This window comes from Gymnoscopelus braueri, assembly GCF_963280865.1.
Source record: "Gymnoscopelus braueri genome assembly, chromosome: 12".
Taxonomy (NCBI): Eukaryota; Metazoa; Chordata; class Actinopteri; order Myctophiformes; family Myctophidae; genus Gymnoscopelus; species Gymnoscopelus braueri.
Window position 1 is genome coordinate 10,220,669 of NC_137614.1, and position 25,808 is coordinate 10,246,476.

At 40.3% G+C, this 25,808-nt stretch overlaps 4 protein-coding genes across 4 annotated transcripts in view; all 4 read right to left on the reverse strand.

Moving 5' to 3' along the window:
* Nucleotides 1-651: 651 nt before the first annotated feature.
* Nucleotides 652-4,537, reverse strand: LOC308097541 (toll-like receptor 9; the record flags this gene model as incomplete). The annotated part of the gene is made up of 2 exons (XM_080445373.1): nucleotides 2,983-4,537; nucleotides 652-858 (listed from the first exon to the last, which is right to left on the reverse strand). The coding sequence occupies exons 1-2, from the start codon at nucleotides 4,423-4,425 to the stop codon at nucleotides 652-654; spliced, it is 1,650 nt and encodes a 549-aa protein (XP_080301499.1). The 5' UTR covers nucleotides 4,426-4,537.
* A 39-nt stretch (nucleotides 4,538-4,576) lies between these two features.
* LOC308096369 (toll-like receptor 7) lies at nucleotides 4,577-5,821 on the reverse strand (the record flags this gene model as incomplete). The annotated part of the gene is made up of 2 exons (XM_080443793.1): nucleotides 4,697-5,821; nucleotides 4,577-4,598 (listed from the first exon to the last, which is right to left on the reverse strand). The coding sequence occupies exons 1-2, from the start codon at nucleotides 5,713-5,715 to the stop codon at nucleotides 4,577-4,579; spliced, it is 1,041 nt and encodes a 346-aa protein (XP_080299919.1). The 5' UTR covers nucleotides 5,716-5,821.
* Nucleotides 5,822-8,515: 2,694 nt separating this feature from the next.
* Nucleotides 8,516-14,704, reverse strand: tlr9 (toll-like receptor 9). Its single transcript, XM_080444107.1, has 3 exons — nucleotides 14,572-14,704; nucleotides 10,085-13,075; nucleotides 8,516-9,236 (listed from the first exon to the last, which is right to left on the reverse strand). Exons 1-3 carry the CDS (start codon nucleotides 14,605-14,607, stop codon nucleotides 9,030-9,032), a joined length of 3,234 nt encoding a protein of 1,077 aa, XP_080300233.1. The 5' UTR covers nucleotides 14,608-14,704; the 3' UTR covers nucleotides 8,516-9,029.
* Nucleotides 14,705-15,423: 719 nt separating this feature from the next.
* LOC308096904 (acylamino-acid-releasing enzyme-like) overlaps nucleotides 15,424-25,808 on the reverse strand; it is a 30,467-nt gene continuing 20,082 nt past the window's right edge. Inside the window, exons 17-23 of the mRNA XM_080444421.1 lie at nucleotides 23,781-23,864; nucleotides 22,570-22,650; nucleotides 19,890-19,978; nucleotides 19,106-19,296; nucleotides 16,804-16,906; nucleotides 16,592-16,698; nucleotides 15,424-15,852 (exon numbers count right to left, since the gene is read on the reverse strand). Coding sequence (XP_080300547.1) covers nucleotides 15,744-15,852; nucleotides 16,592-16,698; nucleotides 16,804-16,906; nucleotides 19,106-19,296; nucleotides 19,890-19,978; nucleotides 22,570-22,650; nucleotides 23,781-23,864 — 764 coding nt within the window. The 3' untranslated portion in view covers nucleotides 15,424-15,743. The remainder of the gene's footprint in view (nucleotides 15,853-16,591; nucleotides 16,699-16,803; nucleotides 16,907-19,105; nucleotides 19,297-19,889; nucleotides 19,979-22,569; nucleotides 22,651-23,780; nucleotides 23,865-25,808) is intronic.

Sequence of the window (25,808 nt, forward strand, 5' to 3'; positions counted from 1 at the left end):
TCCCTAAAGTATTTTATTAAACAAGTGTAGTTTTTAAAGTTTAAACCTGAGTCACATAATAAAACAATTCTAATGTTAACCAGGGTTTGGAACCCTTTCACCATTAGTACTTGCACACAAGCTGCATGCAGCTTGTTATTTAGGTTTTTTGCAGCTGCCACTCAGGCAGTCTGCCACTGTGCTTAAGCAATAACAGAGGTTTCACTTCCCCACAAGGGAAAGTGAAATTGTGAGATATTGTGGAAAATTTAATAGAGATGGACACATTTTTTATAATTTCATCGTATATGCTTCATATCCATTATTTTCCTGTGACACTCGAAAATGCTTTAAATTGGCTATCCGGTAAAAAAGAATTACTTTATAATTTTCAACAGATGACTGTTATTCAGTCAATGCACTACAGCACACAAACAGGGAATCTATTGTAAATAACCCTGGCCAGTGAAAGTGACAGTTTGGCATCAACAACCAGATAGAAATCACATAACATTTTAGGCATTTAAAAACTTAAATAAAAAATTAGACTGAATTCCAAAGCAGCAGTCAGAAATTAGGTTTATCTCATTTTAAAATCATCTATCCAACGATGCTTGACATTATAAACAGAAATTGTCCAATGTTGCATGTTTAGGGATGTATGAAGCTAAGTTATATGAAACTTTCACTCATCTTGCTGTCATAGAATCGCAGGTTATCTAACGACAGGGCCATTCTCATTCTGGTCCAGAACAAAGGTTGGGCCCTGGGGTTTCTGGGCCAGGACAGCACTGACTTTCTGCACAGCCGCTTCCTCAGTTGAAGGTACTTCATCTTGGGAAATGTCTCGTCCAGCAGAACCAGTACTGCCACGTCCATCTTGTTTAAAAATAAATGAAAAAAAGAAAAGGGGGGGAGGATATGCCGTCAACTTGGTGAGCATACAGTAGGTGGATTAACTAAAAAATGAATAAAGCACTGATTCTCAACCATTTTCATGTTAAGGACCCCTAAATCTATATGCATTTGGCTGCAGAAATCATATAAAAAGATGTTAAAATGTTTCAAAATAAAAAATTCACACATTTTCTAAATTCTTTGAAAATAGCTGATCTACAAGCTCATAACTTTGTATGCTAATAGAGTGGCTATTTTGATGCTCTATTAAAATGGGTGTTTCACTATAAAACACTTCTGGGATCACTTTAATGTGTTACTCGGGCTTTTGTGTGCAGCCCAGACAGTTTTTAAGTTGCTTGGATGAATATTTAGACATTTGATAGTAATGTTATCAGCCACGCCCCCCTCCTATATAAATCCATTGAAAACCCACGTTCCTGGTTCTGGTGACTGATTTTGTCCTTGTAATCGGTGAGGGGGCTGTGTTTTGAATTACTTTTTGTTTTTTTGTGATTATTTTTGTTAAACATTTATGAAAAACTGAAAAACACAGCCCCCTCACACATTAGAAGGACAATATCAGTCAACAGAAGCAGGGACGTGTGTTTTCAATGAGTCTAACATGGTTAAAATGGAGTTTGAACTTCAATGGGTTTATAAACAGTATATCTCTGCTGTTCGGCCGGAACCAGCTAAATCCAAAATGGTAATTGTTCAGGAAATGAAAAACAAAATATAAAATTTTCAGAAAATGAAGAAAACCTTATATTTTTAAAACAAAGCAATACTGCCTCATCAAACTTGGTATTGTGACTTTATATATTATCAGATACTTGCATGTGTCATTATATTATCACCACTTTACCCAAATCCAGTGCAAGTGGAGTTAGGAGGTTTTGTCCATCATTGATAAGAACAGCTGGCAATGGATCTCAAAGCTCACAACACATCACAACGCATTGTGAGCTTGGAGATCAGCTATTTATGGTGAGCGCCATCCTCATATACTATAGATCAAGCTGAATTCTGTACTTAAACAACTTTTATTTTAACATGCATTGTAAACAACCATGGATCTAACTGTTACCACTGTTGTTCTTCTACAGTTGAGTGCAACAAACAATTCTGCCTCAATACTCAATCATGTATTTAACAAAAGCGATCATGGCACACCAACAATAAAAAAAAATGGCATATAAATACAAAATACATTCATGAAAAATAGAATCTTTAGCCTATCAAATCTGTAGCCTACTGCACTAACAATAACAACCACAGTTGAATTTACCTATCATATACCTATCAACATTTTATTATCACACTGTTGTGTGTTGTGTGTTGCGTGTGTGTGGTGGGTGTTTCTTAGTGCTTTAGATTGTCATAAAAGCTGTGAAAGTCTTTTGGCATGATCTCCTTGAGCTCTTGGAGATGTTTGAAACAAACTCCTGCACACACTCATTCTCTGTCCATTAACATTTAAAAAGAAAACACGAGCAGATGACCTTTGTGAAGACACCCTTCTCCTCTTTACTGGGGTGACATCTATCAAACCTTGCACATACATTCTCTTCTCTTCCCAGTTTATGTTCTCCCAAAAGCATTGAAAAATCTTCTCCCTGTCTGCCTCATACAGAGCAGAGCTTCTCGAGAGCCTGAGAGGAGGGGGGAGTTGTTTGTTTTTGACGGACAGTTTGAGGGTCCAATGGAGTTAGGAGTTTTTGTCAGAGGCGCTTTTTAATACTTTTCATATGTTATTATTTTTTTTTAAATTACACAGATGTAGAGGGGGTTCAATAGCGTTGATTTATGAAAAAAAAAAAAAAACTGAAAAAGGAGTTAGCTGGTCCCGGCTGGACACTGACGATATATTAGATGTATTCAAATATCTAAATATTGAATCAAGCAACTTAAAAAAGTTCTGGGGTGCACACAAAAGCCACAGTAGATGTTAAAATAACTCCAGAAGTGTTTTAAAGTGAAATACCCCTTTAACTAATTTTGCTGGGGACCTCCTGGAAACCGCTCAATGGCCCCTGGGGGTCACCGGACCCAACTTTGAGAACCACTGGAATAAAGAATAGCAAAGTTCATTTATTTACAAACCTTCTCATCCAGAAGCCTCTGCTGAACCATGAAGAAAGCCTGGCGTATCACACCATTGACTGCTTCACCGCCATGTGCATTACTCCCTCCGCTGGAAAGCACAAACACTGTCTTCACACTGCTATACACCGCATTGTGGAGGTTCTCAATACAGGAAACCCCAGGTATCCATTCCCTTTCTTCCAGACAGAGGCAGAATCTCCTATGACCTGCAGTCTCCATTTGGACGATAAACTCGTTATAAACCCAGTCCCTCACAGCTGGGTTCTCTGTGTCAAACACAACAAAGGCATCATATTGTTTCTGAAGGTCACTTCCAGGCAGCTGGGAGTAGCCTTTATATCCTGCCCACAGCACCTGTAAGCCATACCATAGATCCCAGCCATAGAGGTGCTTCAACATGGGGAAAACCGTACATGCCACAGCCAAGAACGACGTGAAGAGGAACGCAATGCTGCCGTAGATCTCTTGGCAGGAGCGGTGGTCGACGGACAGGACACTGCTTCTCTGCTTGGATTCTGGGAACTCACAGAGGACTTTTGTAGTGAGATAGGGAATGTCTACAGGACTGGACCACAGGAAGTCTGCTAAACTGGAAGCATCACAGTTACATTCAAATGGGTTGGCATGCAGGGCGAGCTTCTGAAGGGCACTGCCATTTCTCAACAAGGTGGGCAGCACCTGCTGGTCCAGCTGTTTGATACGGTTGTGGCTGATATAGAGAGAATGCAGGGTTTTGGCCTTGCTGAAGAAGTCATCAGGGAGAGTGCTAATGTAATTGTGACTGAGGTCCAGGAGAGTAAAATCTGGTCCAAATACTAATTGGTCCAGATTTGCATTAGGCAAATTATCAAGGTAGTTTCCACTGAGGTTGAGGTGGCGCAGTTTGCTGAGTACTGTGATACCCTGCCAGTGGAAAAAGCTCAATTTGTTGTTGCTGATGCTGAGTGTCTGAATGCTTTTCGGTAGGTTACAGACCACCTCTTCTGAGACGGAGCTAAGCTCATTCTGAGATATGTCCAGGTAGATTAAGCTAACGAGGTTTTGGAAGAAATGAATGTACTCCTTGTTGCCAGGGCCCCACATGAGGTTGAGGTGATTGCCAGAGAAGAAGAGGTACTTAAGAGAGTCGCTGCTTATATTTTGATTTATTCTTATTCCAATGCCATTGTTTGCCAGGCTTAGGACTTCCAAGTGAGAGAGATTTTGGAGGAACCCAAAGCTATGACCCATGCCCCTCATTTGGAAGTGGAAGTCATTGTTACTGAGGTCCAGTACCTTTAGAGTAGTGTGGAGCTCATTGAAAGCGTCAGGGTAGTAAAGGTCAATTCTATTATAGGCCATATTAAGATAAACCAAGTTTTTCATGTTACTAAATGGTCCTTTCCGCAATGCTTGGCTCATGTAATTGTAGGACAGATCTAAGCAAACAGCATTTTCCATACCCACAAATACAGCTTGGTTAAGGTAAAGAATGTCATTTTGAGAGAGGTCATAATATGTCAAATTATACGGGCATTTGAAGTCCCATATTGTTTTGTGCAACACACGGTCACTGTTACACAGTACATTAGTTTCAGTTGGTTCCCACGTGTCACTTTTGGTTTCCTTTCGATCTATAAGAATTAGGGGAGGGTCAGTGAAATCACGAAATGTATAAAGGTTCTGATTTTGAGGGCTCAGCTGTGATGAACGTTTAGTAGAGGACAGATACGAATGTGGGTGGAAGGTCAGTATGTTCTGGGAGAGGTCAACTTTGGTAAGGGCAGGCAGCTTTCTCAAAGCGCTCATGTTAATAGAGTTGATGAAGTTCATTCGCAGCTCCAATATCTTTAAGTTTCGGAGCTTGGACAGAACTTCTAGGCTTTGCCTTGAAAGCGCGAGGAAAAAGTTACCACTGAGGAGGAGAGATCTAAGCTCAGAGAGGTTTCCAAGATGTCCTGATAGTTTTAGGTCTTTGAGTTTCATATTTGGTTTATAGTTGTAATTAAGGCTAATCCAAGTCAGGCCCTTGAGCTCAGAGAAGAAGGTACCATTTCCGATGGCATCAATAAGGAAGTTGTCAGAGAGGTCCAATCTCTTTAACTTTTTCAAAGGTTTAAAGAGGCCTTCTGGAAATGTTTTCAGTGAGTTTCCTCTCAAACTTAGGTACTCAATAGAGCTGTTTGTAGCAGTGAAAGAGTTTGTATTGAGTTGGAGGGGGGCATGTTGTGGACAGGGAATGCATATCCTGGCTGCACGGTCACAACGCTGGCAATTCCATTCTAAATTTAGACTTTCAAGGCGAGTGAGGTTGGCAAAAGCACCATCCAAGATCTCAGCGATGGTATTGTCTCCTAAATCCAGTCTCAGCAGTGATGGTGGCAGCCCTGTAGGGACTGATGTCAAATTGTTGTATCCTAGAGTAAGATTTTGGAGTTCAGTAAGCTCCCTAAAAACATCCTTGTGGATGTGAAAGGATTGATAACAAGGGTTTCCATAAAAGCAGTTCATGGTAAGAAAGAGCTGCTGCAGATGTGGAGTGTTTAAAGGGTGTTCTATATTGAAGATGTGGTTCCTTTCCAGATCCAAAATTGTGAGGCTTTCAGGTAACCAGGGTAGAGAAGTGAGGCTGTTTCCTGACAGATAAAGAGACTCAAGCTTGTCCAGACCCTTGAAGGCCTCATGGTGGATGTCCATTTTGCAAGAGCTATTGTCCAAAGCTTGCATGCTAACTGGTAGACAATTCCACATTATCTTCAAAATCGTAAGGTTCGGGACACCTGAGAAAGCATTCTGACCAACTTTCGTGACCTTTGTCTGACTTAAGTCCAATGACACGACAGTGTTAGACAGTGTTACATTCCTTATGTGAGGAATGTTAATGAGCGGACGGTGTGAACAGTCTACTGTAGTCAAGTTAACATCACTGTCACAAGGGAAAAATCTGGGATTTCTTGCTCCCACAAATGGCAGTTGACAAAGTATGAATATGACATTTTGCCACATGATCTGAAAAGAAATTGGAGAAGACTTTAGACCTAATTACAATTAGCTATTTATTAACATAGTAAGTAATGTAGTCATTGCAATAGTATTGTAATGCACTTATATATAAAACTTATTGTATAGAACAGTTTTTTTTCAATCAGGTATGCCTGTATTGTACAATAGACAATTATTATCTCACTCTACAGGCAGTGATATATATTATATTTCCACAAAATTACTTGTCAATCTTTCTTGATTTCATTAGAAGTTATACAATTAAGTTTTAACATGTAAATGTCTTGAAATACAAGAATGTTACATTTACATTTTCCCCAAGACATTTAGTATTTAAAACGTATGATGATCCATACTAAAGTGACTAAATAAATGTCAAATCAGAACCACCAAGAGCTGATTTCCTATATAAAAAAGATAGAATGACAAACTATTGTACTTACTAGATAAGGTACTGGACTACTAGTCTTCAACAATTGCATTGAGGAGCCAGCAGAAATGTGCAGTAATCCAGTTGAGGACAAACTGTGATAAGCTATTGCAGTCAGATTCTAAATAGATCTACTTGAATAACTAAAAGGCTCCAGCACAATGGGACAGGCCACCTTTATGGAGAAGTGAAACCATCAAATCGTACATCCAGATGTTCAGGTGCTGTCGGTGCTGCTGTCGGTGCTATCATCCTCGCTCTGCTGTTACCGGCCTGGAGAACGCTGTTAATGGTACTGTGCTCCGTTCCTCCACGCACAGACAATAATGGCACTCAAGTTGTTTTACAGGGTTGTCGTGAGTCATGACAAAATCTTGAAACTTGAATATTCAAATGCTCTTCCAACCAGTAACGTTCAAGATATGATAGGGTGCCTGCCTTAAAGTTACTGATGTGGAAACAGTTTATCCTGCCCTGACCAAACTTTTTTTTTTCTTTACGTTCGATCTTTGACTCAAATGTGAAAAAGGTAGGCACAATAAGCCATTGGCTTCAGCCTACACCGTTTTGGTCTGTTACACTGATTTATATGATATGAAATGAATACATTGTATATTTGTTTAAATGACCAAAATAATTTACTACTACTAGAGTGGTCATTCTGACAATCTGACCTGAAAGAGACTAGGGACTACATTGTGACAGAGACTAGGTCACTACACTTACAAATACATGGCCAAAAGAAGAATTCTACTCCGATTCCACCCTAACTTTCCCCCTACCCTGACTATAAATATACAGCTCATTTTCATTGACAACATCAATAACTTTTACTAATAGTATTACTTTCATTACAGCAAAAACAGCAATAATACTACAGTTATTAATCCAAGTAACTTTGAGATAAAGTTGAAAAAAGTTCATATCTACAAGCTATCAACACATTGTGATGCAATGCCTTGTTGGCTTGTAGAAATGATGATGTAACATGTTAGTGTAGGTCAGGGCTGGTCCGTGGGTCAAAAAGATTAGGGTGGCGGATCATGATGGAGAAGGCTTTTGGGTAGCCAAAGTAACATAATAATATAACTTAGTAACTAGTTACTCTTCATACCAAGTAATAAGTAAAGTAATGGTATTACTTCTTAATAAGTAAAGTAATGGTATTACTTCTTAAATAAATTATAATGAACCAACTTATTACTCTGCCTTAGCAACTTGCCCAACACTGGTGCTGGTAAACCACCAAATGTAGCTTGGGCCCAGTGCCCAGAAAGTAACTAAATACATTTAGTACAGTACTTAAGTACAATTTTGAGGTATTTTGTACTTTACTTGAATATCTACAATTTCCAATACTTTTACTTCTACTCCCGCACCCGCTGGCTGGATGTAAAAGCCCAGGACCTAAAGGCTTGTGATGTGACTCTGGCACAAGCTCAACCAACACCTTGCCCACGACAGACACAGATGGAGAAACCTGGTTGCTACGATTGGCTCTACGTGCCTTAGATGACAGCCCCGCTGCCTCATCTATAAGAAGTGCAAGAGGACGTAAGTAACATCTCAGAGAAAAATATTGTACTTTTACTCCACTACAATTATTTGAAAACTTACTAGTTACTTTGTAGATTTTGATTACTATTACAAAACATACTGTACATTATGTTTTGTAATAGTAATGTCCATTTCGGACATTTGAAAATAGCCGATCTACAAGCTCACAATGCGTTATGCGATGTGACGCATTGTGAGCTTGTAGATCTACTATTTTCTAAAGAAAACTTGAAATGGGACATTCTGCATAATGATTACTTTTACTTTTAGTACTTTAAGTACATTTTAATGCCAATACTTTTGTATTTTTTTACTCAAGTACATTTTGAATTCCGGACTTTTACTTGTATTTTTTACGAGTATTTCTATATTGCAATATTAATACTTTTACTTAAGTAAAACATTTGAGTACTTTTTGTACGAGTGCTTGTGCCCTTTGTTCTTGCCACAGACAGTCTGCCACTGAGCTGTTGAGCAATGACTGAGATTTCACTTCCCCACAAGGGGAAGTGAAACTGAGATTCTGTGACACATTAGTAGAGATGGATATTTATTTTCTAATACAATTTCATCACATAATACGTCCATTATTTTCTAGCGATACGCCTATGGAATTACATTAGTTCAACTAAATATATAGGCATACTGATTTTATTGTAATTTTATTTAAAATGTTACCATTTTACAAAAAACGATACATAACTCGACGACAACATTTAACCATATTACAAACAAACTAAGAGACATACATAAATCATCATCTTCCACATGATACCTGTAGCCACCATAATCATAAAACCTTTCTAGATGAGACTATATTATTTTCAACAGATGCGTTGTTCAGTCAATGCATACACAGGGACGCTAGTGTAAATGACCCTGGCCAGTGAAAGTGACAGTTTGGAATCAACAACAACCAGAGAGAAATCATATAAACATTCAGGCATTTAAAAATTCAATGAAATATTAGATTGAATTACAAAGCAGTCATCATTGAGAGTCAGTTAAATTAGGTAAATCACGTTATAAATATAAGTTGTCCACTTTTGCATGTCAGGGATGTATGCTAAGCTAATTATATGAAACTTTCACTCATCTTGCTGTCATAGAATCGCAGGTTATCTAACGACAGGGCCATTCTCATTCTGGTCCAGAACAGAGGTTGGGCCCTGGGGTTTCTGGGCCAGGACAGCACAGACTTTCTGCACAGACGCTTCCTCAGTTGAAGGTACTTCATCTTGGGAAATGTCTCGTCCAGCAGAACCAGTACTGCCACGTCCATCTTGTTTAAAAAAAAAGAAAGGGGGGAGGGGAGAGATAAGCCGTCAACTTGGTGAGCATAGGTGTATTTACTAAAAAAAATATAAAGCACTGATTCTCAACCATTTTCATGTTAAGGACCCCTAAATTGATATGCATTTGGCTGCAGAAATCGAAAAATAATAAGATTTGTGTTAAAATGTTTGTTCAGAATTACATTTTCACGTTTTCAAAATTCTTTGAAAATAGCTGATCTACAAGCTCATAACTTTGTATGCTAATAGAGTGGCTATTTTGTTGATTTTGATGATATATTAAAATGGGTATTTCACTATAAAAAACACTTCTAGGATCACTTTAATGTCTACTCGTGCTTTTGTGTGCAGCCCAATCTGTTTTTAAGTTGCTTGGATCAATATTTAGACATTTGATAGTAATGTTATCAGCCACGCCCCCCTCCTATATAAATCCATTGAAAACACGTTCCTGGTTCTGGTGACGGATTTTGTCCTTGTAATCGGTGAGGGGGCTGTGTTTTTTAAATTATTTTTAGTTTTGTGATTATTTTTGTTAAACATTTATGAAAAACTGAAAAACACAGCCCCCTCACACATTAGAAGGACAATATCAGTCAACAGAAGCAGGGACATGTGTTTTCAATGAGTCTAACATGGTTAAAATGGAGTTTGAACTGCACACAAAAGCCACAGTAGATGTTAAAATAACTCCATAAGTGTTTTAAAGTGAAATACCCCTTTAACTCATTTTGCTGGGGACCTCCTGGAAACCGCTCAATGGCCCCTGGGGGTCACCGGACCCAACTTTGAGAACCACTGGAATAAAGAATAGCAAAGTTCATTTATTACAAACCTTCTCATCCAGAAGCCTCTGCTGAACCATGAAGAAAGCCTGGCGTATCACACCATTGACTGCTTCACCGCCATGTGCATTACTCCCTCCGCTGGAAAGCACAAACACTGTCTTCACACTGCTATACACAGCATTGTGGAGGTTCTCAATACAGGAAACCCCTGGTATCCAGTCCCTTTCTTCCAGACAGAGGCAGAATCTCCTATGACCTACAGTCTCCATTTGGACGATAAACTCGTTATAAACCCAGTCCCTCACAGCTGGGTTCTCTGTGTCAAACACAATGAAGGCATCATATTGTTTCTGAAGGTCACTTCCAGGCAGCTGGGAGTAGCCTTTATATCCTGCCCACAGCACCTGTAAGCCATACCATAGATCCCAGCCATAGAGGTGCTTCAACATGGGGAAAACTGTACATGCCACAGCCAAGAACGACGTGAAGAGGAACGCAATGCTGCCATAGATCTCTTGGCAGGAGCGGTGGTCGATGGACAGGACACTGCTTTTCTGCATGGATTCTGGGAACTCACAGAGGACTTTTGTAGTGAGATAGGGAATGTCTACAGGACTGGACTGCAGGAAGTCTGCTAAACTGGAAGCATCACAGTTACATTCAAATGGGTTGGCATGCAGGGCGAGCTTCTGAAGGGCACTGCCATTTCTCAACAAGGAGGGAAGCACCTGCTGGTCCAGCTGTTTGATACTGTTGTGGCTGATATAGAGAGACTGCAGGGTTTTGGCCTTGCTGAAGAAGTCATCAGGGAGAGTGCTAATATAATTGTGACTGAGGTCCAGGAGAGTAAAATTTGGACCAAATTCTAATTGGTCCAGATTTGCATTAGGCAAATTATCAAGGTGGTTTCCACTGAGGTTGAGGTGGCGTAGTTTGCTGAGTACTGTGATGTTCCGCCAGGCGAAGTAGCTCAATTTGTTGTTGCTGATGCTGAGTGTCTGAATGCTTTTCGGTAGGTTACAGACCACCTCTTCTGAGACAGAGCTAAGCTCATTCTGAGATATGTCCAGGTAGATTAAGCTAACAAGGTTTTGGAAGAAATGAATGTACTCCTTGTTGCCAGGGTCCCACATGAGGTTGAGGTGATTGCCAGAGAAGTAGAGGTACTTAAGAGAGTTGCTGCTTAAATTTTTATTTATTCTTATTCCAATGCCATTGTTTGCCAGGCTTAGGACTTCCAAGTGAGCGAGATTTTGGAGGAACCCAAAGCTATGACCCATGCCCTTTAATTGGAAATGGAAGTCATTGTTACTGAGGTCCAGTACCTTCAGAGTAGTTTGAAGCTCACTGAAAGCTTCAGGGTAGTAAAGGTCGATTCTATTATAGGCCATATTAAGATAAACCAAGTTTTTCATGTTACTAAATGGTCCTTTCCGCAATGCCTGGCTCATGTAATTGTAGGACAGATCTAAGCAAACAGCATTTTCCATACCCACAAATACAGCTTGGTTAAGGGAAAGAATGTCATTTTGAGAGAGGTCATAATATGTCAAATTACTTTGGCAGAAACAGTATTTGAAGTCCCATATTGTCTTGTGCAACACATTGTCATTGTTACACAGTACATTAGTTTCAGTTGGTTCCCACGTGTCACTTTTGGCATCCTTTCTATCCATTAGAATTAGGGGAGGGTCAGTGAAATCACGAAATGTATGCCAATTCTGATTTTGAGAGCTTTGCTGTGATGGACATTTAGAGGACAGATAAGAACAACGTGGGAGGAAGGTCAGTATGTTCTGGGAGAGGTCAACTTTGGTAAGGGCAGGCAGCTGCCTCAAAGCGCTCATGTTAATAGAGTTGATGAAGTTCATTCGCAGCTCCAGTGACTCTAGATTTCGAAGCTTGGACAGAACTTCTAGGCTTTCACTTGAAAGTGTGAGGAAAAAGTTCCCACTGAGGAGGAGATATCTAAGCTCAGAGAGGTTTCCAAGATGTGGTGATAATGTTAGGTTTCTTTGTGTTTTATTTGGTTCATAGTTGTAAATAAGGCTAAGCCAAGTCAGGCCATTGAGCTCAGAGAAGAAGGTGCCATTTTCAATGGCATCAATTAGGAAGTTGTCAGAGAGGTCCAATCTTTGTAACCGTTTCAAAGGTTTGAAGAGGCCCTCTGGAAATGTGTTCAGTGAGTTTCCTCTCAAACTTAGGTATTCAATAGAGCTGTTCGTAATATTGAGAGAGTTTGGGTGGAGTTTGAGGGCGTCATTATTTGGGCAGGGAATGCATGTCCTGGCAGCATGGTCACAACGCTGGCAATTCCATTCTAAAATTAGCCTTTTAAGACACGTGAGGTTGGCAAAAGCACCATCCAAGATCTCAGTGATGGTATTCTCTCTTAAATCCAGTGTCATCAGTGATGGTGGCAGCCCTGTAGGGACTGATGTCAAATTGTTGTATCCTAGAGTAAGATTTTGGAGTTCAGTAAGCTCCCTAAAAACATCCTCGTGGATGTGAAAGGACCGATTACAAGGGTTTGCATAAAAGCAGTTATAAGTAAGAAAGAGCTGCTGTAGATGTGGAGTGTTAAAAGGGTGTTCTATATTGAAGATGTGGTTCCTCTCCAGATCCAAAGTCTTTAGGCTTTTGGGTAACCAGGGTAGAGAAGTGAGGCCGTTTCCTGACAGATTGAGAGACTCGAGCTTGTCCAGGTCCTTGAAGGCATCATGCTGGATGTCCATTTTGCAATAGCTATTGTCCGAAGTTCGAAAGCCAAATGGCATGCAGTTCCAATTTATCTTCAAAATCGTAAGGTTTGGGACACCTGAGAAAGCATTCCGACCAACTTTCGTGATCTTTGTCTGACCTAAGTTCAATGACACGACAGTGTCAGACCTAATTTGAGGAATGTTAATGAGCGGACGGTGTGAACAGTCTACTGCAGTCAAGTTAACATCACTGTCACAAGGGAAAAATCTGGGATTTCTTGCTCCCACAAATGATGGCAGTTGACAAAGTATGAATATGACATTTTGCCACATGACCTGAAAAGAAATTGGACAACACTTTAGATATTAAAAAAATATATAATGTAGGTATTACAATAGTATTATAATGTACTTATATAATTCCTGTTATATTGTATTGTCAGTACAATAAGCACTGTACTTTTGCTTCAATAATGCAGGCCTTTATTATTCATTACATACCACCCTAAATGTCTACATGGAACAATATATTTTCACAGACTTGCCAGTAAGTCTTTCTCGACTTCTTTTGAAGTTTTTATGCAATGAACGTGTGATGTGTCTTGAAATGCAAGAATGTTGCATTTCAAATTTTCCCAGTAAATTTGGTAAATACATTAGAACTAAAAACTATAGGAGCACAGGTCTCCGCCAGGTCACGAAGGTTATTGTGGGCCAGCAATGTTGGAATGATGGAATGTGAATAATCGGACGGATCCGTCTTGACTATAGAGATAATGTGTACCGATTTGCGTTATGTTTGGAATAAGTTTGTAGGAGGAAAAAATATATATAATGTTTTGCAAAAATCGTTCTCCTGGTGACGCTATGATAGGGCAATGTGAAAAGGGTGGCATTTGTTCCTCAACGTAGCGTAACGCGAATGAGCGTGCAAAGTTTCACCGCAATTGGACGCTGCGTTCACGATTTGCGTCATTTTGTTGAAAATGGGCCACTCCCGCAAACTTTAGATGTCAATCTTACCCAATCAGGATGGAATATGAAAAATCAAACAGATCCGTCCTGATCAATTGACTATAAAGATCATGTGTACTGATTTGTGTGAAATTTTTATAAAATGATATGAGTGATATAAATCATTTTTTTTTACATAAGTCGGCCTCCTGGTGGCGCTATAAAAGGCAGATGTGATAAATGCAGGGCAAACGTTTTTTCTTTGGCCTCTAGGGAGTGCGCATACAAAGTTTTACACAGATCGGAGCAGTTATAGGTAAAAACACGGATCGGCATGTCATAGCGCCATCATAAGGCTGATTTGAACATTTTCAAGCGCCATTTCTTCCTCGGCACGCCGTGTTCATGATTTGAGGCATTTTGTTCAAAACGGAGCACTCCTGCAAACTTTGGAATGCCAATCTTAGCCAATCAGGATGGAATATGAAAAATCTGAAAGACCCGTTTCGTTTAATGATTATTAGAGATACTATGTACCGGTTGATGTTTGGACAAAATCTGTACAGTAAAACATGTTTTTTTTGCAAAAATCCTTGTGGTGCTGGAACAGGCTCATGTGAAAAATTTGGGCATCCAGGGAGTGTGTGTGCAGTTTCGCTGCGATCAAGCCAACGGTGCCAGAGATAAGCTGTTCACAGACGGACACAAACACACAGAGGGACATACGGACGGACAGGGTGCAAAACAGTCTCGGCCATAGCTTTCGGCCTGGCGGAGACAATGATCTAGTGACTAAAGTGACTAAAACAGTGTCAAATCAGAACCACAAAGGACTGATTCCCTACAAAAAAGATAGAATGGTTTACTATTGTACTTACTTTATGAGGTACTGGACTAATCTTGCAGAATTGCATTGAGGAGCCAGCAGAAACGTGCAGTGATCCAGTTGAGGACAGACTGAGCTAAACTATTGCAGCCAGTCAGATTCTAGTCTGCTGAATAACGACAAGGCTCGAGCACAATATGAGCATGGAGAACTGAAACTATCACATCATACATCCTCCAGATGCTGGTCGTGTGATTAAAAATGAAAGCCAGTTCTGTAGAAGTTTCACAAGCAATTACATGTGATCATTTGTCAAATGACTTCACCAATTATCTAACCACTTAGCTGCCCCCTCTGTCCTAGCTCTGAGGACCCTCTAGTCTAGGGGTCCCGGACCCCCTGTTGAAGACCCATGTTGCGGAGTGCTTTTTCAGTAACAGGGGTCTCTTTCATGTCAGGATACATCTTTTGTTTTAACCAAATAAATCTCTCTCACAGCATCCGTTTTCATGTTGCATTTTGAAAACCAATGTTAATGGTGCTACTCACTCATGCAAAATGAGTTAAAGGTAGTGTAAGTGATTTACTTTGGTTAAAATAAGTGTTAGATAGCGCTATATTCTGATAGTACTCATTGCTATAGAGTGTTTGTTCAGTAAAAGCATTTTCAGTGCCCTCTCCTGATTGGCTTAAACTTTGTCACCTACCTGAAAATGTACTATATTCTGTTTACTTAAGCGCTGGAGAGACCCCTGTGACCAAACAAACGCTCTGTAGCAATGATTACTATCAGAATAGTACTTTAACAGTTTTAACAAAAACAAATAAATTACCAAAACGTATCACTTACCCTACCTTTAATAGAGAGAATTGCGGGGAGTAAGCCCAAAAATGACACAAGTACTTTAAGAGAACATAGTTTATTGAATTAACTGTATTGAACCATGACCTTGTCCATTACTGTACTGTCAGAAGGATAATTAAGTATAGAAAAACAATAACAAAAACAGCGTCTTACAAAGATGTATTTCATAGGAAATAACAGAAGTATATTGGTTTTACAGGAAGTGCGTTTTTATGATTAACTTTCTGTGGCTTTGGCTTGAACTTCACACACACTAAACACAAGGTCTCTCACACAGCGCCTTGTTGTGTTACCCTGCTATATCAACGGGCCGCTTTAGCACGCTAGCATTTAGCACGCTAGCATTTAGCAGGGTGCCATCATCTCTGACACAGGTGCCGAGTCATCCACAGAGCGATGTTCATGAAGCCATCTGACTCGGCGTCCACCTTGGACAGGGAGTGGTTGTTCCCTGGGTACCACAGCAACCTGCACAACACACATGATGCGGTGCATGAGGAAACGGAACACAAAAAGGAGGAAGGCCCGTTTTACACCAGTGGTTCTCACACTTTTCCACGTCAAGGACCCAGGAAATTGATACATATTTGGTGCCAGGGCACCCCAGTAGAGAAGATTCGTGTTAAATAATTTCAAAATAATCCCCCGAAATTAACGTTTTCAAGATTTTTCAAAAGTAGCCGATTTACAGTAGAAGCTCACAATGCTAGCCGAAGTATAAAAAAAAGGGTCAAACTGATTTTGATGCTATATTAACACATTTTCCTGGGAACCCCCTCAAGGACCCCATGGGGGTCGCACTTTGAGAATCCCTGCGTTACACCTTACGCGACCTACAGTACAACAGTGGTTCCCACATGTTTGTGCACAAAGCTACACCAATGGGCAAGTCTAAATCTCAAGGCACACCTGCATTCATAGTGAAAATAGACGATCTACATGCTCGGCTATTGTAGCTATTTTAGATAGATTTTTTAAATAATAATAATTACATTTTCATTTATAATGACATGCCTTAAGTAGGGATGCCAGCTTGAAAAGGTAATATATATTTATTTCGAGTATAGAATTGTCCTTCTGTATTTCACAGTTAGGTAATGATATAGTAAATTAAAACAATAAATGCTAACTTTTTGTATCCAAAGGCACATGTTGACATCGTTTTGAGAACCTCTGACCTACACAACGCAGCCAATTAGCTACTCACCGCACAGGGACCTGCAGTGCTTTGAGAGCTCTGTAGTACTCAATGCCCTGCTTGTTGGGCACGCGCTTGTCATCTTCCCCCAACATGAGCAGTACTGGAGTCTTCACCTGGGAAACCGAGAGAGAGACGGAGGTCATGTTTGATTGCTATGGACGGACATGTATCAGTATAGATGCTTGCGACAAACGTTGTGAACGTGAATCAACACAAACCTGAGCGATGTGTCTAATAGGAGATTTGTGCAGCATCTGTTCCCAAACAGCAGGCTGAGGAAGGCAGTCTGTAGTGTATTCATACCCAGCCTCCACCATACACCTGGAGAAAACCACAGTTACAGGGAATGTAAGTGATATTTTTTGGGTTAAAACAAAAAGGTTTTTGTTGAAAGGTTAAAGCTCTGTATTCTGGTAGTAATCACTGCTGTAGAGATTTTCTTCAGTAACAGGTGTCTCCCCATCTCTCTAGCTCTTTAGTAAACAGAATATACTGAACATTAGGGGCGGAAGTCGCTAGGTAGTAGGTACCTGACGATTCAATTCGATTCAGAGGGCTACGATTCGATTATATTGCGATTAGCGATGCATTGCGATTAATTTACTTCCATTATCTTTTATTGATAATAAAAACTAATGGAAGAGATGTGTCAGCTGGAAGGTTATATTTGCCAACATCAACAATTGCAGACAACCAACAAGAAAATAAACAAGTCCTTTTTGGTAAAATAATACTGACTTATAACAAAGGCTTCTCAATATTCTGAAAATATGGCTGCTGCTCTGTGCAATTGGCGATATGACGTAAAAAAAATCTTCATTTCATAATCGTCCATATCAGAATCGCGATTAATCTATCAATCGATTTTATTTTCCACCCCTACTGAACATTCTCAGGAGGGTTACCAATTTCATCCAATCAGGAGAGAGCACCCATTTCGTCAGCTTAAAATGTATAGTGTTCTAATTCCAATTCTGCTCTTTTTTTCTTTTCATCACTTCCAATTTCACTTTCATCCTGAGTTCTCTCTCCTGATTGGATCCCAACGTAAAAATATGTTTTCTGTTCACTAAAGAGCTGTAGACACGGGGAAACCTTCCAGCCTGGATACCAGCTTGGAAGTGGTTAACCCATTTAGACAGGGAAAATTTTGTGTCTATTTTTAGATTTCTTTGGCTATTAAAAAATAGCAGATACGAGCACTACGAACTTGTAGATCTGCTATTTTTGAAAAATCGTGAACATTTCTCAAACTTTTCATGTCATGGACCCCCAAAAGTATTTGTATTTGGTCGCGGACCCCCCATCTAAAAATATTTAGTTCCAGGGACCCCCATGAAGCACAGATTTGAGTTATAAATTCAAAAATTCATATTCAAAGATTTGCAAAAAAAATCACGATTTTTCTAAATAAAATAGCAGATCTACAAGCTCATAGCACGGCACTCGGTGCTGCGCTATGAGCTTGTATATCTGCTATTTTTTGTATAGCCAAAGTATAAAACACGGATAAAGTGGTTACACAGACGTGTTCCCGGTTTGAATGGGTTAACCATGCACAGAAAGGATTAAGTGACTCTTTTGCTCACAAAGCGTACGTTTGTGTCGTGTGTCCCACATGACATGCATTATTGAAGACCTGATTTCCCCTGAAGGGAAGCAGAAAGTCATCTTTTAACTGCCACCCGCCCTCCTACAGTCATCAACGAGAATGTCAGCCCTTCAAACCTCCAATATGAGGCTGTGAAGTAATGGGGAAGTGGGTATGTGAGAGTGTGAGCGTGCGTGTGTGCGTGAGTGTGTGTGTGTGTGTACTTGTATTACTATACCTTGAGGGCCAAATGTCCCCACAAGTATAGTAGAATTTGAGAAATAGACATTGTGAGGACTGGTTAACTCATTCTCTGCCAGACTTATTTCTAGCTGTGTTTGCCCACTGCCAGCGATTTAGTGTTTTTTATAACTTTAAAATGTTCACTTTTTTATTTTTTCATTATGATCGCAAGTCCAATCATTTATTAACACACCAGCGATACGTGCACGTCGCTCAGACAACAGACATTCCGATCGGGGCGGAGTCTCTGTCCACCAGCCCAGCGTAAAAACACCATGTTTCGCCATGTGAACGGAAAACTCACTTACTTTTTCACCTCGCCACAGACCTCGCTAAATCCCTTATGATCGCGTGTTCAACTGTTTGTAGACACACAGGGTAGTTGTGTGAGTGGCCCAGAGAAGACATTTTCAATCTGCGACATTCCATTTTGCAGTAGTAGCAGTTTCTAAACAGCGTTTCTAAACAGCGTTTCTAAACAGCGTTCCACGGTGGAGAAAAACAAAGCCGAGATAATGGCGAATCTGCGATTTAGCGGAAGGTTTAGAGCGGCAGCAGGCGGAAACGGAAATCTTCGATTGACGTCACACGTGTGTGTGTGTGTGGGTGTGGGTGTGTGTGTGTGTGTGTGTGTGTGTGTGTGTGTGTGTGTGTGTGTGTGTGTGTGTGTGTCTGTGTGTACACACCAGTCTGGGATGTCTGTGCTGCCGATCATGGAGGCCATGTTGGTGACGGGGTTGCGAGCCACGCACGCCTTATAGAAGCCCGGGTACTGGCCAATCAGGTGACAGGCCAGGAAACCACCGTGGGAACCCCCAGCGACCGCCACCTTCTGCTCGTCAAATTCCCCACCTTTCAGAACGCTCTCTACGGCAAACTGGTGACACAGGGGGGAGGGAGGGAGAGAGAGGGGGGGAGAAAGTTATCTGTAAATGTATAGTATACTTCAGGGGTCTTCAATGTTTTCAGGCCAAGGACCCCTTAGCTGAGAGAGAGATGAAGCAGGGACCCTCTCTATATTGTATAAAATTGTGTTTCAGATTAACCTTTTTTTGTTTACTTGGTCTGCTCTTTTTTTCCCCTCTACACCAAACACCTCTTTGCCAAAAATAGCCGATCTACAAGCTCACAACGCCTCGCAGCGCAAGGCGTTGTGAGCTTGTAGATCGGCTATTGTTGGCTAAAGTTCTCCTCAGAATAGGGATGCTAGGGTTCAAGTGGTTAATGTGAAAAAAAACACAGATTTGGCGGAACCCCTGTAGTAACTCTGAGGACCCGGACCCCCTGTTGAAGACCCCTGGTATACTTAATTGAATGCAACATGATTTTTCCCCCTTTCTTATTTATATCATAAATTATATTTGGCGAAAATCAAAGTTATATATTGAATTTGTTTTAGAAAAACAAGTAACACTGACACTGAGCATAAAGGCTATCGTATCAGTGTAGTGCATTTTGTCATGTTCTCACCTGAACATCGTTGACGTCCTGCGTGCCCACATTGCCAGGCAGGGAGAGGATGCTGTCCTGGCCATAACCGATGGAGCCCCGGTAGTTCACTGAAACAACACAGTCATCCACACAATGAAAACACCGAAACAACACAGTCATCCTCACAATGAAAACAACGATTTTTTTTTTATCACTGGAACCCCAATCTACTGTACTGTGTATGTAAAATGAGTGTACAAATGGAACCAAATGGAACCTTATGAGTCAATTTGTACACTGTAATGTAGAGAAGACACTGGAGCAGCTCGGACAATTAAAAGCCAACAATTAAAAGCCTGTAAGAGCCATTTGAGCCAGATCTATGATTGTTTGTTAATTGATGATGTCACCGCAGGGCTTGGTCAAGGCCAAGTTGCCTAGGTATTTAACAAGGTCTGTAATCAGGTGCAGGTGTTGCCAGTGGCAGAGGCAAACAGCTTTTGACTGTGTTCAGGGAAGTTGATGGTCTGTATCCTACCCCGGTGTGGTCTTTAACTCCTGCAGTTTTATTTTGTAAAACATTCCTTAACGGTGAATCCAGAATCCCAAAATGTTATGAATGGAATTGAGTCCAAAACACCGCTCATAATGCAGTCCGGTGTCTGTTCTATCTCTTCATGTTCTATATTTTCTTCTTCTATGGCTATAGAATGAAAAAAATAACTTAAAACAATTCCGGGCTAAACTGGCTCATGCAGCAAAGACACACACGCCTGGGCGTTTGCATGAATGTGAATAAGCTCCGGTTGAACCCTACGGGCATGCCCATGTGCGTTCTTGTTCTCGTTACGTGCATGAGCCGGTTTAGCTTCCAGGTGTTTGAAAAGTCTACTTTGGTGATATTTCTGGAAGATTTCTCTCAGCGGACTTCAGTAGAACGGAATCTAAATGATAACATGAGCGGTGTTTTGGACTTTATGAACAGATTTCTTATATCGTGTTGCTGTTGGAGTCTGATTAATTCCATTGACCATGTTTTTTCTTCATTTTTGGATCCTGGATTCACCGTTAAGGAATGTTTTACAAACTAAAACTAAGACAACACCGGGTAGGTAAACAATAAAAATAAAGTGAACTATTCTTTTAAGGGTTCATTTGGACCCCTAGTGGTCCCCGGACCAGACGTTGAGAACCAATGCAATAGATGATAATATAACATTATTCAACTTAATGAGTTCAGCTGGAAGCATACAGCAGCACATCACTCATCATCCAGCATCTAGTGCCGCAACTGACTGCAGACAGAGATAGTGAGCCTTGCTCATCCACTTAAACACAGTCTGACTGATCCTATCAATGGATGAAAGTCCCCTGTCAGAGGCCCGCTTTCACACCTGGCCAAGCAGCTTACAAGGAATCTTGAACTTAACCCATTAAGACCTGAGGCCGATTAAAAAATTTTTTTTCCTAAATCCTAACGCTTAAAAAAATATACGTATTCAAAGATTTTCACAAATGTTCACAATTTTTCAAAAATGGCAATGAGCTTGTATATCTGCTATTTTTGAATAGCCAAAGAAATCTAAAAATTACACAGACACGTTCCCGGTCTTAATGGGTTAAAGCGCAACACATACTCCTTCCCATGTCCGAACTTTTGTTTGGAAAGGGAGGCGATAGAACGAACTACAAATTGACGTCATTCCGAGCTTCGGAAATGCAGTCTCAGAACGTTTCCCTCGGAACTCGTGCACCCCAGATGTCCTGACTCTCTGGACCATAGATATAGAAACCTAGATACCTCATTGGCCTCTGCAGTTCATTGGAGCGACCTGCTTGGTATGGTGGCCGCCATATTTCCGGGGGGAATGGGCACTGGCCAATCACAGCGTGTTGACTACTGGCCAACCACAGTGCGTCTTTTCCAGGACTTGTCAGAATCTATTGTCCCGCCCCCACCTGCCTCTGATTGGCCTACTGAACGCCCCCTTCCGTGACGCACGCGGACATTTCCAGCTGCCCCCCCCAGAAGCGGAAGCGCGTCCGCCATACAGACGCTTCAGAGCCAGAGGAGGCGTCTACCTTTATATGTCTATGCTCTGGGACTGTATAGTTCAGAAGGTCTGTCCGAACCGGAAGATTTTCAGACGTCGGAAGGAGTACGTATTGGCCCTTTTAGGGCTGTCATGATCATGACATTTTAGTTGACGATTAATTGTCGTACAAAGAAAATGTGATTAATTATTAAATTGTGTTTTTGGCATTGAACATGTGGAACTTATAAATAAAAAATTGCAATTCTGTTTGCCATTTAGACTTTGTAAATAAAAACTTAAATATAGAAAGAAATGACTGACAATAGCTGGTAAAAAATAATCAAAATAAATAATGTACTATGGGCAAAATTAGACCATAATACTTGATAAAAAATAGCACATCTACAAGCTCAAAACCTCACATTTTGAAAATAATGTATGAAGATTGTTCATGAACACCAGGTTGAAGGTGGTTAAAAGAGTGTGGACAACGATGTGGAAATAATGATGGAAATTGTTGCTGAAAATGAATGCCCTACTTGATCATACTACAGCGTCACACAAAAGCATCAAAAGTAGCAGATCCACAAGCTCGTACACTTTTCAGGATTCAAATTGAATTTGAATCCTGAAAAATAACAGTTTTGGACATGACAGAGACGATATGTGACAGGCCTACTCACCCATCAATGTAGCAAAGCCCATCCTACACAGCACAGAGGAGGACAGGATCCAGTCTGCTACGATCACAGAATGAGGGCCACCTACAGTACAGTAATAGAAATGTAAACTGTAGATGAACAGTATGCATTCACAAGTTTGTTATTCAATTAAGCCTCCAATTTGTAGTTGGAAGCTCATTTATAAGTTACTACCTCAGTCCACAAAAAGCTAGACAGTGTGTATTAAAACTATTCAACAATAATTATCCTTCTTCTTAGCAATTTGAACAACAGCAAGCTCAACTTACTGATTAAATCAGTGTAGAAACTGCCATTTTCATAAGACTTGATACTTGAACACTGAACTATCATAAAATGTTCTTTATGATTGTTAACATGGTTACATCTTAGTTAAATAATCTAACACACAGGCCAGGGTAACTTCTGGCATGTACAGTCAGTATGGTCAATACTGCTTTAGCTTAGGAAACTTTAAAAGGGATATTTCACTTTCAAACATGTTTGGGTTCATTTTAACACATTGACTGCCTAGAACGAGTTAACTCGTTTTTACTCGTTTTTAAAATCCATCACTTGATTGCCTAGATCGAGTTAACTTTTTTATTTTTTTATTTGACCCAAAGACCAAGGAGATATGATTAGTCGAAGATCTAGACTCCTATCCACTTCCTTGTTAACTTCAAACTTTAAAATTTTGTATCTCAGCTCCTGAGTACTTTTTTTTTTTCAATGAAAAATCTCTGGCAATAAACTGCAAAAAATCTGAAATAACTCAGGCAATCAATGTGTTAACATCTACTTAGGCTTTAGGGAGCACCCACACAAACATCAAGTTTCTTGATTCAGTATTTAGATATATGATATAAATTTTTATCAGACACGCCCCCTTCCTATACAAACCCATGGTAACTTCAAACTGATATTGTCCTTCTAATGCGTGAGGGGACCGTGTTTTTTCAATTACCTTTTTCATTTATTTTTTCTAATTTTTGGGGAAAATAAAATACAAAAAATGTAATACAATAAAAAATAATAATGAATGTATTAGGAGGACAATATGAACCAAGAACCAAGTCACCACCAGAACCAAGGACGGGTGTTTTCATTGAATCTAAGATGGTTAAATGTAAGTTTGAAGTTACAATGGCTTTGTAAAAGAAAAAGGATGCAAAGACTGTAATACTCTGAGGCACAATATGACAGAGACCCACCATGAGGGGTGACGATGAGAGGCAGCTTCACTCCCTCCTTCACCTCGGCTGGTTTGACCAGCAAGGCTTCAAAACCCAGGCCAGCTAGAAGAAAACACACAAGCATTCTTGAGTCCCACATTGCATACAAGTTACCAGAGTATTATTATCCAATGGTCAAATCATATTCAGTAGATACCTCATTGGTGTTCATTGGAGTGTGGCTAATAGGGCTGGTAAATTAATATTCGAATTTCGAATATTCCTCGAATATGGGGGAAATATGTATATTCTAATCAAATCAAATCAAATCAAGCTTTATTTATATAGCACATTTACAAACAGGCAAGCTGAACCAAAGTGCTGTACAGGCAAAATCAAAAACATCAATGCAAAACAACAGAGCAAGTTCACAAAAATATTTAGCAACAAAGGAAAACACTATTAAAAGACAGCAAAAAAGAGGGAAGGAGAAATAAGTATAAATGGAAAGTTTACATTACATAAATGAAAATTAGATGCTATTAAAAGCAAGGGAAAAAAGATGGGTTTTGAGTTTGGCCTTGAAAGCCCCGATCGATTGGGGGGATCGGATATGGAGGGGCAGGCTGTTCCAGAGTCGCGGGGCCGTGGCCATGAAAGAGCGGTCACCCCTGGTCTTTTTAAAATTTCTGGCTGGAACTTCAAGTAAATAATTTTCTGCAGACCTCAATTCCCTGGTTGGGACATATGATTTGACAAGTGCGGAGAGGTAGGATGGAGCGAGCCCATTTAGTGATTTATAGACAAATAAAAACACCTTAAAATCAATTCTAAAATTTACGGGGAGCCAGTGTAGAGAGGCAAGGACAGGGGTAATATGCTCACGCCTTCTTGTACCTGTAAGGAGGCGGGCAGCGGCATTTTGAACTAATTGGAGGCGTCTGATCTGTTTATGATCCAAACCGGTGTATAGAGAGTTGCAGTAGTCTAATCTGGATGAAATGAAGGCATGGATAGCCATCTCCAGTTGGTGGCGGGGGAGGTAAGGCTTAATCTTGGCCAGAAGCCTTAACTGAAAAAAGCTGGTTTTAACCACGGAGCTGATGTGTTGATTGAATTTGAAAGAACTGTCAAGGGTTACACCGAGATTTTTGGCAGATGGGCGGATAAGAGGGGTGATGGTGTCCGGGATATTGCAGGGTGGGATATGGCCAAATAGTATAATTTCAGTTTTATTTTCGTTGAGAGTAAGAAAGTTATTGTTCATCCAAGATATTATGTCATGTAGACATCCGAGTAGTGACTGGAAAGAGTTGGCGGAGTTAGTTAGTATAGGTAAGTAAATTTGGATATCGTCGGCATATGAGTGGAATGATATATTATGTTTTTCAAATATGGATCCTAAAGGCAACATATATAAAAGGAACAGGAGTGGGCCTAAAATGGAGCCTTGGGGGACCCCACAGGTAAGGGGGGCGCAAGGCGAGGAGAAATCCCCCAAATGAACAGCGAAGGTTCTATTTGCAAGGTATGACTCGAACCAGGTTAGGGCTGAGCCAGTGATGCCGATGTGATGTTGGAGCCTATTTAAAAGAATTTGGTGGTCTATTGTGTCAAATGCAGCAGATAGGTCGAGGAGCACAAGGATGGCAGGATTACCGTTGTCAACTGTTAAAATCAAGTCATTAAAAACTTTGAGGAGAGCTGTCTCCGTGCTGTGGCCTGGTTTGAAACCTGATTGAAAATTTTCATGTAGGTTATGGGTGAGTAAGAAAGATTGTAATTGTGAATAAACGACTTTTTCCAGAACCTTTGATAAAAATGGTAGCTGCGAAATTGGTAGGGGTGTAACGATACGTTTTAACAACGATTCGATACGTATCACGATACTTGGTCGTCGATACGATACATGAACGATACAGGTTACTTTAGAACGATACGATACGTTTCGATTTAGTGATTTAGTCGATACGATACACGAACGATACAGGACAGGTTAATTTAGAACGATACAATTCGATTCAATGATTTAAAATCGATATAGTAACTATTTATTTACCCAAAAAT

Coding starts and splice junctions, on each gene's coding strand:
- tlr9 (XM_080444107.1), bottom strand. CDS start 14,607: ATGCAATTCTGCAAGATTAGTCCAGTACCTCATAAA. Junction 13,076..14,571: donor TTAGTCCAGTACCTCATAAA/GTAAGTACAATA, acceptor ATTTCTTTTCAG/GTCATGTGGCAAAATGTCAT. Junction 9,237..10,084: donor AGAGGCTTCTGGATGAGAAG/GTTTGTAATAAA, acceptor TTTTTAAACAAG/ATGGACGTGGCAGTACTGGT.